The sequence below is a fragment of the Mustela nivalis genome (genome assembly GCF_964662115.1).
Source record: "Mustela nivalis genome assembly, chromosome: 2".
Lineage (NCBI taxonomy): Eukaryota > Metazoa > Chordata > Mammalia > Carnivora > Mustelidae > Mustela > Mustela nivalis.
The window spans coordinates 159195616-159210753 of record NC_139021.1 but is presented as its reverse complement, the minus strand read 5'-3'; the positions used below and the strand labels follow the sequence as shown (position 1 = coordinate 159210753).

Below are 15138 nucleotides of genomic sequence, written 5' to 3'. Positions count from 1 at the left end.
CAGGTGGGTTAAAGCCTCTGCCTTCAGCTCAGGTGATGGGCTCAGGGTCCTGGAATCGAGCCCCTCATTGGGCTCTCTGCTCAGTGGGGAGCCTGCTTCCCCTCTCTCTCTCCCTGTCTCTGCCTACTTGTGATATCTGTCAAATAAATAAATAAAATCTTAAAAAAAAAAAAAACCCAAAAAACAAAAAAGAACTTATCAAACTCAACAACCAAAAAAACAAATAATCCAGGGGTGCCTGGGTGGCTCAGTGGGTTAAGCCGCTGCCTTCGGCTCATGTCATGATCTCAGGGTCCTGGGATCGAGTCCCACATCGGGCTCTCTGCTCAGCAGGGAGCCTGCTTCCTCCTCTCTCTCTGCCTGCCTCTCTGCCTGCTTGTGATCTCTCTCTGTCAAATAAATAAATAAAATCTTTAAAAAAAAACAAAAAAACAAATAATCCACTTTAATAAATGGGCAGAAGATATGAATAGCTATTTTTCCAAGAAGACATCCAGATGGCTAAAGACAGATAAAAAGATACTTAACATCATTCATCATTGGGGAAATACAAATCAAAAGCATGATGAGATATCACCTCACACCTGTCAGAATGGCTAAAATTAACACAAGAAACAACAGGTATTGGCAGGGATGTCGAGAAAGGGAGCCCTCTCACACTGTTGGTGGGAATGCAAACAGTACAGCCACTCTGAAGAACAGTGTGGAGTTTCTTTGAAAAGTTAAAAATGGGGGCACCTGGGTGGCTCAGTGGGTTAAGCCTCTGCCTTTGGCTCATGATCCCAGGGTCCTGGGATGGAATCCCACATCAGGCTCCTTGCTCATCAGGGAGTCTACTTCTCCCCCTGCTTATATACTCTTTCTCTCTGGCATATAAATAAATAAAATCTTTTTAAAAAGTAGCCAAACTATGGAGAGAGCCAAAGTATCCATCAACTGATGAATGGATAAAGAGATGGTGTATATGTGTGTGTGCGCGTGTGTCACACACACACACACACACAGGAATATTACTCAGCCATCAAAAAATGCAGTCTTGTCATTTGCAGTAACATGGATGGAGCTAGAGCATATTATGCTAAGTACAGTAAGTCAGAGGAAGAGAAATACCATATGATCTCACCGAGATGTGGAATTTAAGAAAGAAAACAGATGAGCATATGGGAGGGGGAAAAGAAAGAAAGGAGAGAGGAAAACAAGCCATAAGAGGCTCCTAAAAATAAAGAACAGACTGAGGGGAATGGGTATTAAGGAGGGCATTTTTGATGAGCACTGGGTGTTTATGTAAATGATGAACCACTGAATTGTACTCCAGAAACCAATATTGCATTGTATGTTCACTAACTAAAATTTAAGTTAAAAAAAAAGTTGGATGCTTAACTGACTGAGCTACCCAGGAGCCCTTATTCTGTTGTTTTTATGGTTAGAGTATTTATAACTGAAGAAATTCCTTAAGGAATAAAAAAGTACTTTTAAAGTTTTATGACTTTATTCATTTCTGATATATATAAAAAATGATCACTGGAATCTTTTATACTTCTGGGGAATAGTGGCAGAAATAGGTCACAAGTCCTGAATAGAGTTGACTTTCTGCAACTGTATTTGTTACTCTTCTCTCATCATAGTTTTTCTAAGAGCGAGACAATCATTGATGATTTCTAGAGTTTGTAGGAAGTAGCATTTCGTGAGAGAGCAGTTCCTTTCATGCTAAAAACCTATAACTCATCAGTTCCTTGGCCAGACGGATTTATGATCATAGAAAACTCTTTTCTAGTTGAGATTTGCTATAACTTGGAAAGTGATCTGAAAAATCTGTGTGGGGAAAACATTTCCTTGCTAAAAGATCAAAATCCAGAGAGATGGCATGGTTTCCATTCAAATAAAAAATTTATCTAGAACCTCATGATTCACAGACTTGTACCCGTGGGGCTAATAATACATTATATGTTAATAAAAAATAAAAAATTATTTTTAAAAATTTATCTAGAAGTTCTGAAGAAAGAGTTGCTTTTTTAAAATGTTTTATTTTCCCCCTTTTTAAAATTGTGGTAAAATACACATAACTTAAAACTTACCACCATAAGTATTTTTAAGTATACAGTTCAGCGGTATTAGGTACATTCACAGGGTGCCTTACTGACTCAGTTGGTAGAACATGTGACTCTTGATCTAGAGTTTGTAAATTTGAGCCCTGTATTGGGTGTAGAGTTTACTTAAAATCTTTAAAAAAAAATTGACATTGTTGTACAACCATTACTACCATCCATCTCCGTATCTTTTTTTATCTAGCAAGAATGAAACTATCCCCATTAAACATTAACTCTGCAGTTCCCTCTCTCCCCAGCCCCTAGCAACTGCCATTCTATTTTCTGTCTCTGTGATTTTGTCTCCTCTTAAGTACCTTGTGTAAGTGGAAAATACTTACAAATACTATGGTATTTGTATTACAAAATACTATGGTATTTTATCTTTTTGTGACTGACTTTTTCACTTAGCATAATGTCCTCAAGATTCATCCATGTTGTAGCATGTGTTAGAATTTCCTTTTTTTCTATGACTGAGTAATATCCCATTGTATAAATATACCACATTTTGTTTGGTCATTTATCCATTGATGGAAGCTTTGGTTGCTTCCACATTTTAGCTATTACGAATAATGCTACTATGAACATGGGTGTATGTGGATCTGTTTGAGATCCTACTTTCATTTGAAAAGAGCCACCATTCTATCCTTACTATTAAAATTGGCATGCTTAATATGTATGAGATGCTGTGTTTGGCAAAACCAATTTAAAAAGGTGAAATTAGACCCTTTTCCCTAAGGGGTTTTAAATTTTATGTCTGAAGACATGATGCCAACCTAAAAAAAAAGTGTATGTATTTATTGTTAAAATATATACATGTATGTGTGTGTGTGTATATATATATACACACACATATATATATTTGTATATGGGAATGTAAGTTCATGCTGAATTTCATGGCACTGATACAGGCACAAAAAGCAAAAGGATTTCAGAGTAGAGAGCAAGTTGTATTACTGCCATGTGGATTTGGATTATATTTTCCTATGATTATTTTGTCTTTTTCTCATCTACTTTCCCTGGTTATAAATCAGTGGAATGGATTATGATTGGGAAAATAGACAAAAGGAAGATATTGCTGGTTCTGTAGCCACAGACAAGGAAACTGTTGGATCACCAATTCACTTGGAAATGACCAGGCCAGGTGAGTTAGTCAGCAAGTATTTATTGATGGCCTGACCATCATTTGTGATCTAGAATCCAGTTTCATCTGAAATCTTCCATGGGAAAGCCAGTAGAACAAGTCCTTGGGTCTGAAGGAAGAAAACAACATGTTTTAGTAGGTAGAGCACAGATTCCGGTGTGGTCTAGTATGGGCCCTTAGGAACATTTCTGAAATTTTTGGTTTCTGTTTCCTAGTTTGCAAAATTAGAAAATATTTTTGTGAAAATTAAGTGATTAATGTATATAAATTTCCTGATAAAAAGCCTGGGCCAGTAAAGGTTCACTTCTTTTCCTTCTAGATTGGTGTCTTTACAGCCTTTATGTATTTTAAAATTTTATTTATTTGTCAGAGAAAGAGCACACAAGCAGGGGGAGTGGCAGGCAGAGAGAGAAGCGGACTTCCTGCTGAGCAAGGAGCCCCCGAGGAAGGACTCCATCCCAGGACCCTGGGATCATGACCTGAGTGGAAGACAGATGCTTAACTGACTGAGCCACCCAGGCATCCTTTTTTATAGTCTTTAAAAACTACCTTTTCAAAAATGCTCTTTAGCAGCTGCTTCCTTCTTTTATTTCCAGTGTTCTTCAATTAATTCAGGCCTCTTTACATCCTTGCTAAACTTTTGCTTTGCTGTAATTGCCTTACACTTTCCCTACCTCACAGTTCATCTTCACACTGCTGCCACAGTACAAATGTGATTTTGTCATACTCTTGCTTGAACATTTGACGGTTTCTTATTATCTCCAAGATAATGTATACTCTCCTTAGTATGGAACTCAGAATTTGCCATTAGAATTGCAAATGCAGTAATATTTGGAAAATTGAGCACAAGGAACGCATCAAGGTTTGTGAGTGGTTTCATTTTTCCACTATTTTTTTTTTCTCACTTTTCCTCATGTATATTGTAACTTTTACCTTGGCTGAATTAGAGGATACATGAATAAAAATGGATTTTACCTTTCCTTTCAGTGTTTGATATTGTGAGGAACTACACTGCAGATTATGACAAGACCTTAATCTTCAATAAAATCCACCACGAACTGAACCAGTTTTGTAGTGCCCACACTCTTCAAGAAGTTTACATTGAATTGTTTGGTGAGTATCTTATTCATTATAAATTAAATATGTGAATAACCAATTGGAAATCTTAGTCGACTCTATGGACTCTATAATATTAGTAAACATTATCCTACTTAAGCATTTCTTCCAAATTTATAATAAAACATTTGTCTTTAAAATATTTCTCTTAAGTTTAAAATTTCTTTCTTTTTTTTTTTAAAGATTTATTTATTTGTTTGACAGAAATCACAAGGAGGCAGAGAGGCAGGCAGAGGGAGAGGAGGAAGCAGGCTCCCTGCTGAGCAGAAAGCCCGATGTGGGGCTCGATCCCAGGACCCTGGGACCATGATCTGAGCCAAAGGCAGAGGCTTTAACCCACTGAGCCACCCAGGCATCCCTAGTTTAAAATTTTTTATGATTAAGTGAATACTTAAAAGATATTTTAAGAATGATAATTTTCAGGCGCCTGGGTGGCTCAGTAGGTTAAGCCTCTGTTTTCGGCTCAGGTCATGATCTCAGGGTCCTGGGATCGAGCCCCATATGGGGCTCTCTGCTCAGCAGGGAGCCTGCTTCCCCCCTCTCTCTCTGCCTGCCTCTCTGCCTACTTGTGATCTCTCTCTCTCTGTGTCACATCAATAAAAAAAATTTTTTTTCAAATGATAATTTTCTGAAATCTATTATATGTAACTTAATAGAGATTGGAAAAAGATTATTTGCAGGCTATATTCTGTTTTTACCATGATAACTTAATGAAAATTAGCCTCGTTGCTATTTTAATAGAATATTTGGGGAAATTTAGAAGTCTTTTCTTGGGAGTTTCCCAAGACCCATCTCCATGTTTGATGACTGACAGGAAGTCAGTTTCCCAAGACCCATCTCCATGTTTGATGACTGACTATGAAGACTGACAGGACTCAATAAATGTTCTACTTATAGCTAGGATACAAAAGGATACAAAGTAAAACCTGGAAGAAGCCAGACACAAGTTTCCAAGAATCTTCTCCCATTGGAGGCATACAGGATACACTTACTTCAGTATTAAAGTGTGACAACACATGTGAAATGTTGTCTGCTGGGGAACCTCATTAGAGATTGCCCAGAATTTTTTTAGGCGGGAGGGGCAGAGGGAGCAGTAGAGCGAGAATCTTGAGCACACCCCGTGCACAGCTTGATACGGGGCTTGAACTTATTACCTTGAGATCATGAACTGAGCCAAGATCAAGAGTCGGACACTTAACCCACTGAGCCACCCACAAAAGCCCTGCTGCCCAGAATTTTTATTGGGGGCTAACATATAGGCATCCTCTGCCTTTAGCAATTACCAAAATTTCATAATCTCAGAAGAAAGGCACATGTTGCATAAACCACATTGTATAACAGGTTAGGCAGAGTGAGTCATTACAAGTTCTGGGAGTAGTGGGAATTCTTTCCAGATCCATATTCTGGGTGTCAGCTAACGGCCAACTTGCAAACAGGCCTTTCTGAGGATCAGAGCTTCAGGCCTGCTATGTTAACTCTTTTCTGCACAAATTACTTTTCATTTGTGGTAGTGAAAGCTATGACCTGTGATAGAGTTGTTGCTCTTGGTTGCTTACTTCTCCCCCCAGGAACTCTTAGTGAGTTCTTACAGGCAGGCATAGGGTTAGCTGATCCTTTTGGAGATCTACCAATTGAGTCCTCATTGATGACTGACAACTACTAGGTGTATGAGAAAACTGTACTCATTTCTCACATCACCAGTCATTTTAATAATGGTGAAAATACATTGAGGTGGATAGAAAATTCATGAGTTACAAGGCCAAGTGAAGTGATAGCTTTATCGTCCATTCTTGTGTACTTCAAAAACCTTTCTGTGAGCCTGCCCCCTTCCTTTTTTTTTAATTTTAATTTTTTTTAAAGAGAGAGTGAGTGTGTGTGTACATGAGCGAGAGGTGGGAGGGGCAGAGAGAGAGAGAGAGGAAAAGAATCCCAAGTAGGCTCCATGCTCAGACCAGTACCTGCCATAGGACCGATCTCACAACTCCCGAGATCATGACCTGAGCAGAAATCAAGAGTCAGATGCTCAACTGACTTAGCCACCCAGTCGTACCCTCCACCCACCTCTTAAATCCAAAATACTAGCAGAGATCCATGGAGATGAAATTTAATTATTTGGAGATTTGGGCTAAAGACTGACTGAGGGGCACACAGGTGCCTCAGTTGGTTAAGCGGCCAACTCTTAATTTCGATTCAGTTCATGATCTCTGGGTCCTGGGATCAAGCTCTGGATAGGGCTCCAAACCTGGGGGGGATCTACTTGAGGATTCTTTCTCCCTCTCCCCACTGATTTGCTCGTGTGCACGCGTGTGTGTGCACTCACTCACTCACCTTCAAATAAATAAATTTTAGGGGCGTCTAGGTGGCTCAGTTGGTTAGGCATCTGCCTTCAGCTTAGATCATGATCTCTGGGCCCTGGGATCAAGCCCTGCATCGGTCTCTATGCTGAGTGGGGAGTCTGCTTCTCCATCCTACTTGTGCTCTCTCTAGCTCTATCTCAAATACATAAAATCTTAGAAAATGAATAAACATTAAAAAAAAGACTGAAAATGGGAATTTGGTTTTTATGAGAATCAGGACACATATTCAGTAATCACACTGAATTAAGATATTAGAGACCTAGAATCTTCATTTATTGGATGAACAACCTACTTTTCATCTTTTTTCCTTATATAGTCTTTGACAGTTCTTCACACTTTCTCCCATACAGAGGGAAAACTAAATATGCATTTTTAGTGTACATATAATAACTTTTATATTTATAATATATAATTAGCTTTTTATATATATACACATATGTATGTATTATATATACACATATATGTATGTGTATATATATGTACACATATATACGTGAAGTGGTTTAAGCTCTATAGAGCAGTACCATAGAAACTTTAAGTCTAATAATGATTGGGTTTCTTTCAGTATTAATATAATGAAAAAAAATTTTTTTGAGTATCATAAGAGATGTTGTTCTTGGCCTCAAAAACAGATCAAATAGATGAAAACCTGAAGCAAGCTCTCCAGAAAGATTTAAACATCATGGCCCCAGGCCTCACCATACAGGTAAGCCCTTTTCCTAGGGTAATTCTGTAGGAATTTTGAGAACTTTGAATTGAATTGTTCTTTCATTGGACATTATTTATTCAGCAGTTATTTAATTGAAATGCTATGGGATTTTGTAGAATAGCTTTCTCAATTTGACTTTAGGTCTATGCCAAAATAAAATACTCTGTAGCTTGTCCTGGCTGGCATTTTCTGTTGATAAGCTGCGGCTTTTGCAAGGAAATGAAATCCACTCACTGCTAATTGTGAGGCATTATTAAGATACAGTTATGGTTATTAATCATTGTAGGAGTAAGGTTTTAGACTCAGTAAGATTATGAACAAAGATTTCAAGTATAAGATTTGAACAATAATTCTAGCAAAACAGATGTCACATATGATTAATTGACAGATGAACTGGTGGCATGATTATTGCTGTAAGTCTTTAGAATTCAAGAACATTTCAAGAGAGTCTGCCTGGAAACAACTATAATGGAGTTGGGATTTTAGGTGGGTCTGGAAGAATTAGCAGGATTTATATGGTGGGGAAGGAGTAAGGCAGGTGTTTCAGATGGGTAGAATGGCCTGAATAAAAGGAAGGTGGCAGATAAGTTTGGTGGTGGTGATGGTGGTGGTGGTGGCGGCGGCATTGGGAGATAGAATGGCGAGGGGTTGTGGGCTGGCTTTTTTGGGTCAGTGTTTTTACAGGTTGGGTTGAAATCCATGAGTAATTCTAAAATCAGTTTTAGTAGATCATGACAGCATTTTAAATAAAATAAAATTGAGTAAGAAAAATCAGAACACATGACATGTAATAAATTTAAGTATTGTTCTGTAAAACTTGTTTTCTCTAAGTGTGGTGTAGATGTTTATATTGGGTGTCAAGGTGAAATGCAGATCTTACAGTGGTCATAGTAACAGTTAAAAGGTATCTATGGCTATAGGTCTGGATTACCTGAGAAGTGGTAATATGGCTTCTGTAGTACCCTTTCTTAGAGTTTCTAGGAGATCAGTTGTGGTAATGGTTACTGCAGCTAAAGAGAAAAACTTTGGTGTCATGAGTCTCAAGTGTTGCACTGTTGAGAATGTGCATTCACTGTAAGTGACTTCGTGTGATCTCATAACAAGACTGGAGATGGTGAGGGTTTTCCCTGTCCTTACTCATGCCGTGCCATCATCTCTGACTGGTGCCTGAGGGGAAGCTGCCAAAGTTAGGGATCATTTGAAAAGTCCACTGCAAACTTTATAAAATCCACCTGGTTGTCCATTCAGTTGTGGTGGGAGTTGCTTTTCTATGTTAAGGATAATAAGTGTGAATGTCACAGATTTTTAGATACTGCTCATATTGTTACTTGGGAAATGTAGCTCATTCTTAACAGCTGCCTGGAATTCTTTGCCTTATATTATATAATCATTTCTCTGTTGTTTCCAATTTTTTGCTGTTAACAATAGGGTAGGAATTTTTTGGCACATCTCCTTGTATGTACAAATTATCTTTCAAAACCCTGCACAAATCTGTAGTTTTTTCAGCAATATATGTGAGTACTGGTTTCTCCATAAACCTCACCAGCAGTTGACCCTGAGACATGCTGATTTTTGCCATATGGAATGATGTTATATCTCTCTTTGATTTGCATTTCTTTGGTTATTAATGGGGTTGAGCATCAAGGGGGTTTTTTTGGTGGTTTGGTTTTATTTTTTGGCCATTTTGTACTTTGTCAACTGCCTATTCATATTCTTTCCTCACTTTTCTGTTGTGTTGTTTTGCCTTTTTTTACTGATTTATAGTAGTATTTTGTATATTCTGAATATTTTTATGCACACGTGTGTTCTGTATGTTTTTTTAAAAATTAGATATTGGGTAAAAGATGAATAAGAAGATGAAATTCACCCGTAATTGTACAATGCAGATAAGAGTTTGTTGTATCTTTCCAGGCTCTTCTTAATCTAGAGGAGCATGTGTTTGTTTATAGGTATAAATAATGTTAAATTAAAGTGGGATTGTACCATAGCTGCTTTTTTCACTAACAGTATATATAAGCATCTTTTCAAGTCAAAAATATAGATTCACTACATTATCACTTTTAATGTTTTTTATTTAATCTATGGCTTCCAGTTTTCACTGTTAGACACATGTTGCAATGACAAGCTTGTATATACATCTTTTTAAATCCTTTCCTTAAAATACATTCTTAAAAGTAGGATTGAGGAATCAAAGTGTATGCCCTGTTTGGAGGCTTTTTGGTAAATATTGACAAATGTGGCCTTTCAGAAAAATTTTAGCATCTTATTCTCTCATCGGCAGTGTTGGTGAGGTATAGTTTTCTACACATTGGATTTTATGATTGTACCCAGATAATTACAGATGCATGCTGACTCTCTTAATCCTTTGAGAGAAATTAATTTGGTATTTTGTATTAATTATTGAAGTTGAATGCCCTAGCATATTTAATGGCCATTTGTATTTCATTTGTGAATTGTTTCTTGTGTTTGTTCATTTTTTAATAATTTATCTTTTTCTCATTTAAGTAAACTGTTTTTAAATAAATATATAACTTATTTTTAATATGTTAATTACTACAACTCTAAGATGGATGGGAATTATTTTCTCCTAGTTTTTTCTTTACTACTTACTATCTTTTTCCTCCTGGCAATTCTGAAGTTTTAAACTTCTGTAGAAATTTTAGTATTTAGTATTTAGTATTGTGGTGTTTTGTAGTGTTGGCATGTTTTAAGCTACTTTCTTTTTTTTTTTTTAAGCTACTTTCAAATTACAACATTTTTTCTCTGTTTTATTTATTTTAAAGAGAGAGTAAGAAAGAGCACATGGGCACAGCGGTGGATGGTGGGGGGAAGGAGAGAAAGAAACTTAAGCAGAGCATGCTGAGAGTGGAGCCCAGCCTGGGGCTTGAGCTCATGACCCTGAGATCATGACCTGAGCCGAAACCAAGAGTTGGATGTTAAACTGACTGTGCCACCAAGGCACCCCTTTATAGTTGTGCTTTTTAGATTTGAATCTTTCATTCATCTGAAATCCATTTTGATGTCAGTTGTGAGATAGGGCTCTAATTCCCCATTTCCCCAACTTGGTAGTAACAAGAATTATAGAATAATTTATGTCCCCATCTCCCTTATTTGAAATGCCATTTCTAGTGTATGCTAAATTCCATTATATAGTATAGTTTTTTTGGACTTTGTTCATCTGTTTCCTATTCCTTCATTAGTTTTCGAGCCCTTAGTCTTTTCCCATCAAATCTTCTCTCTTATTTTTTCCTTCTTGTTAGTAAATGACCCCTCCTTCCCTCTGACAAATCTAGATATATGGGAGGCATCTCTAACAACCCTCTCACCCTTAACATCTAATCAGACCCCATACCCTGCTGATTTTACCACCAAAATCCATGTAAAACTGTTCTTCTATCTTTACTGCTATCTTCCTAAGCCAAGCTACCATCTCTTGCCTGGATTTCCAACAGTTGTCTCCTACAACGTTGTCCCTGTTTGACTTTTACCTTTATCCACATCATTTTCTGCATAGCAATGAGGAGGATCTTTTAATTTAGTTATAATTTTATGTTGTTTTTATAGAAAGAATTACCAAATGAAAAAAGTATCACTTCATGTTTTTAAACTGGTAGATCAAGATCTCCAATGTTTTGCTTGCTTTAGTTTTGCCATAAAAGTTTATTAGGAACTGGAATGCATTTTTAGAATTTCCAGTATGTTTGTCGCCTTCCTTCTTTAACACATTACTATATGTTCATGATAATCAACTTTTTATTCATTTTTAAAATCTGGTAAGAGGTATTATCTTTCTAAAAATAGTGGCCTTTCATATTTCTGCGAGCTTATTCTTCCAGCTTAGTTTTCATTATTGATATTTTCAAGCTCTGTCAGGTTCCAAGTTTAAAATTGGGAACATAGTTTATGGCTTTACTTAATCATATCATATTTGTTTCTTTAGAATTTTTGACCAGGCGAGAAATTCATATCTCAAATTAAATTAATACTCATGGATTTACTAAGTTTTAATGCTATTAAATGTAGTCTTTTTTTGTACAATCATTGAGGATTGCAAATGATTCTTGGTAAATTTTGTTGTGTGACTACTGGTTTGCTGAGTTTGCTGTTTCTAATAAATTTTGGGGGTTAATTTCCTTGGATTTTTTTGTTGTTGTATACGTGGTATAAACATTTAACATGAAATCTATCCTCTTAAATTTTTAGGTGCACAATGCATTAATATTGACTGTAGGTGCAATGTTATACAATAGATCTTTTAGAGCTTATTTATCTTGCTTTTTGCAACTTTATGAATTTCCTTAGATTTTTTATTTATATAATTATACCAAAGTAAAAAATCTTGATTTTTTTCCCCTCTACAACCATTTCCCAGTATCCAAATCACCTTCTTTAAATTCTTCACCTAATTCATAACTATCTGAAAGTTTCTTATTCATTATTTGCTTTTTGTTATCTGTTGTGTTTTCTCCCTTTAAAATTTTCAATTCCATGAGAGCATTCTTGCCATGTTCACTGCTGTATCCTTAGTGCCTAGAACAAACAGCGCTTGGCACAGAGGCACCCAATTAATACTTGTTGAATAAACATTCTCTGTAATAATCAGTATTTTAATTTTGCTCTTTGTATTTATACTCCATTTTTCTTGAACAACTACTGTGTCAAATTTGAGTGGTGAAAGTATACATCTTTGATGTTTTTTCCCTATGTTATTAAAGAGAGTGACTATATGTTGGGTTTCCATTTAAAATATATGTTTATAAGCAGCAGTCACTTTGAAGTACATTCATTTTCCACTCCTGTGTGTGTGTATTTTGGCCATTGTTTTTAGATGTGTTGTCATTTATTTATTTATTTATTTTGAAGATTTTATTTATTTGAAAGAGCATGACCAGGGGGCAGAGGCAGAGGGAGAAGCAAGCTCCCTGCTGAGAAGGGAGCCTGATGTGGGGCTCAGTCCCAGGACTCTGAGATTATGACCTGAGCTGAAGGCATCCGTTTAGCCACCCAGGCACCTTGTCATTTTATTTTTTGAATCTGTTATAATGTAACTTACATTATCTGTTACAGTAGGTGTTTATTTTACACATACTTGGGAATTCCGAGATTCCCAAGATTAGCAAGCATGTAGTGTGTTCTTTAGCCTCATACAGCAAGATGTCTTCAGAAAACAGTCATGTTTTATGCTTTTAAAAAAATAAGACTAGAGGGGTGCCTGGGTGGCTCAGTCGTTAAGCATCTGCCGTTGGCTCAGGTCATGATCCCAGGGTCCTGGGATCCAGCCCTGCATCAGGCTCCTTGTTCAGTGGGGAGCCTGCTTCTCCCTCTCCCACTCCCCCTGCTTGTGTTCCCTTTCTCGCTGTGTCTTTCTCTGTCAAATAAATAAAATCTTTTAAAAATAAATAAAAAATAAGACTAGAAGGATGTATAGCTATTCTCTTAATTAAATGCAAAATGAGAGTGCTTCCTTCTGAATCATATTAATACATATGAGAAATCATCTGCATTTCTGATAGTCACATAGTGAAATCTGGAATCTCACAGATGCTGGTTATAAATTTTTATTTGTCTTCTAGCTATCTCCATGAGTTGTCCTTATGTCCTCACATGCTTCAATTTCAGCATATAATGAGTTTTTCACTACAGTCCCTAGCTGCTTATTCCATTTCACTACTTCTTGTATTTGGTTATGATAGTTCTCAAATTCTTCACAGATTTTACTCTTCTCTTTCATGTAGGAAAGTCTGTGTTGCTTGAAAGTCTTCTTTCAAAAGCCTTTTTAAAAGAAGGTTATGTGCTTGAGAAAGAACATGAGCAGGGAGGGAAAAACAAGACGAAACCAGAGAGGGAGATAAACCATAAGAGATTCTTAACCATTCTTAAACAAACTGAGGGTTGCTGAAGAGGAGGGGGCTGGAGGCTGGGGTAATTGCATGATGTCATGAGCACTGTGTATTATATCAGACTAATGAATTGCTGAACTCTGCCTCTGAAACTAATAATATTCTTTATGTTAATTGAATTTAAATCAAAAGAAGGTTATGTGCTTAAAGGCTTTGTTGCTTAAAGGTTTAGCCAATGTTCAAAGAGAAATTAAAACTTTCTTCAGATCAGCAGTATTTTGTGTGTGTTTGCAGTATGGGGCAGGGGTGAGTATGTTTAACTAGTTAATCAGAAACTTAGAGAGTTGCCTGATGTTGAAACCTCAGCCTTCAAAAGGCTGCACTTCCCAAGTAAATAATCTTAATTAATGCCAAAGTGCAGGATGGTTAGGGAAACACAGTGTCTAGTAAAGGGTATCTACAGAGACAAGTAGACTTTGTTCTAAGTGAGATTGTAGGAAGAAAGAGCATAAGCTGTTAACTGGTATTTGTTTTCCTTCAACTTTGGACTCTTTATGTATAGTTGGTACTGAGTGATTGCAGGTTTAGGAAATAGTAAATACATTTGTTGTTCACTGTATTAAGTTGCATATACTGACCTGAACTTTGTTTGGTTTTATTTTTGTTTTTACTGTTTCCTCCTTCACAATTTAAATCTTGTAATTTTGCCTTCCTTCTGTTTCTTTGGTTTGCAGACTTGAAAAGGAAACGAAAGTATCCAGCTGTAGAGCTTTGTAGAGGTCTTTTAAGGGAGAACCTTTTCCCTAAAGGAGTTTGTTTCTGTAGTGGATAGAGTGATATCTCCCCTGACCCCCATAGGCAGGCATCTTTTAAAGAAACAGGAAGCCGTGCTATCTATGATTCTTGGTGTGATGGCATGAAGAATAGATTTTCTAGTGGAATCTCCACACATGTTAGTAGGCAGCTATGTCTTAATTGTTTTATTAGTTTCATTTGAGGAGTTTCATTTCATCTGTAGAAGATGCAGTTTGAAGATATATTTTTCAAATATACTGTGGCTTTTCACTTTTATTTTTTAGGCTGTGCGTGTTACAAAACCCAAAATCCCAGAAGCCATAAGAAGAAATTTTGAGTTAATGTGAGTAATATGCTTGGGATCCCAAAACATTTATTTAGGACTGCCTAATATTAATATACCAGTGTAGAGAAAACTTATATGAGATGTTACACTCTGGGGTGGGGTGTATATCTATTTCCCATACTTTAATTCTGATAATATTATCTATTCTTGTGTCTTAATTCACTAGAGTATTCTTAGTTTTTTCTTTATATATGAACATATTTCAGAAGCAGCATTAGTGGCTAAGGATGCAGTTTGCTCTAGAACTTTTGTTGAAAGCCTAAGGAGTTATAATTTGGACATGAATATCTTGAATTAAATTTGAATTTAGGAAAGAGTCCTAACTGCTAAGGTTGAAGAGAGTGCCCGTGTTGTGTCACTGTGTTACAATAGTAAGAATAGACACCTTATCATTACAAAGTTTGGTTTTCCATTATATGTGATTGTGTTTCTAAACATACACCTAGATCTTTACAATTTGCTTCTGGGAAGCTGTGCCTAAATTGACTACTGATAGTCTTCTCTTTTTTGGGTCCAGGGCTGAGTGGGAATAAGAAGTTATTTGCTTGATATGAAATTAATTTCTTAGTGTTCTGAATATTCGTGTTAGGGAAATACCTACTGTGGTTGAAATGGCAGTATTATTTTTGTATGACAGGTACTGAAAAGAAGAAACAAAAGTCTTTAGGAAATTTGGCTAGTATTTTAAGAGGAAAAATATGAAATGCTGGAAAAGTAACTTTGCAAAAGTCAGGAATACAACTCTTT

The 15138-nt window shown here is 36.5% G+C and overlaps 1 protein-coding gene across 2 annotated transcripts in view; it reads left to right on the top strand.

Moving 5' to 3' along the window:
- Positions 1 to 15138, top strand: part of ERLIN1 (ER lipid raft associated 1) — a 39888-nt gene that overhangs the window by 9585 nt on the left and 15165 nt on the right. For both annotated transcript variants that reach the window (XM_082722286.1, XM_082722285.1), the window contains 3 exons: positions 4216 to 4341; positions 7334 to 7407; positions 14330 to 14388. In XM_082722286.1, the coding sequence (XP_082578412.1) occupies positions 4216 to 4341; positions 7334 to 7407; positions 14330 to 14388 (259 nt within the window). The remainder of the gene's footprint in view (positions 1 to 4215; positions 4342 to 7333; positions 7408 to 14329; positions 14389 to 15138) is intronic.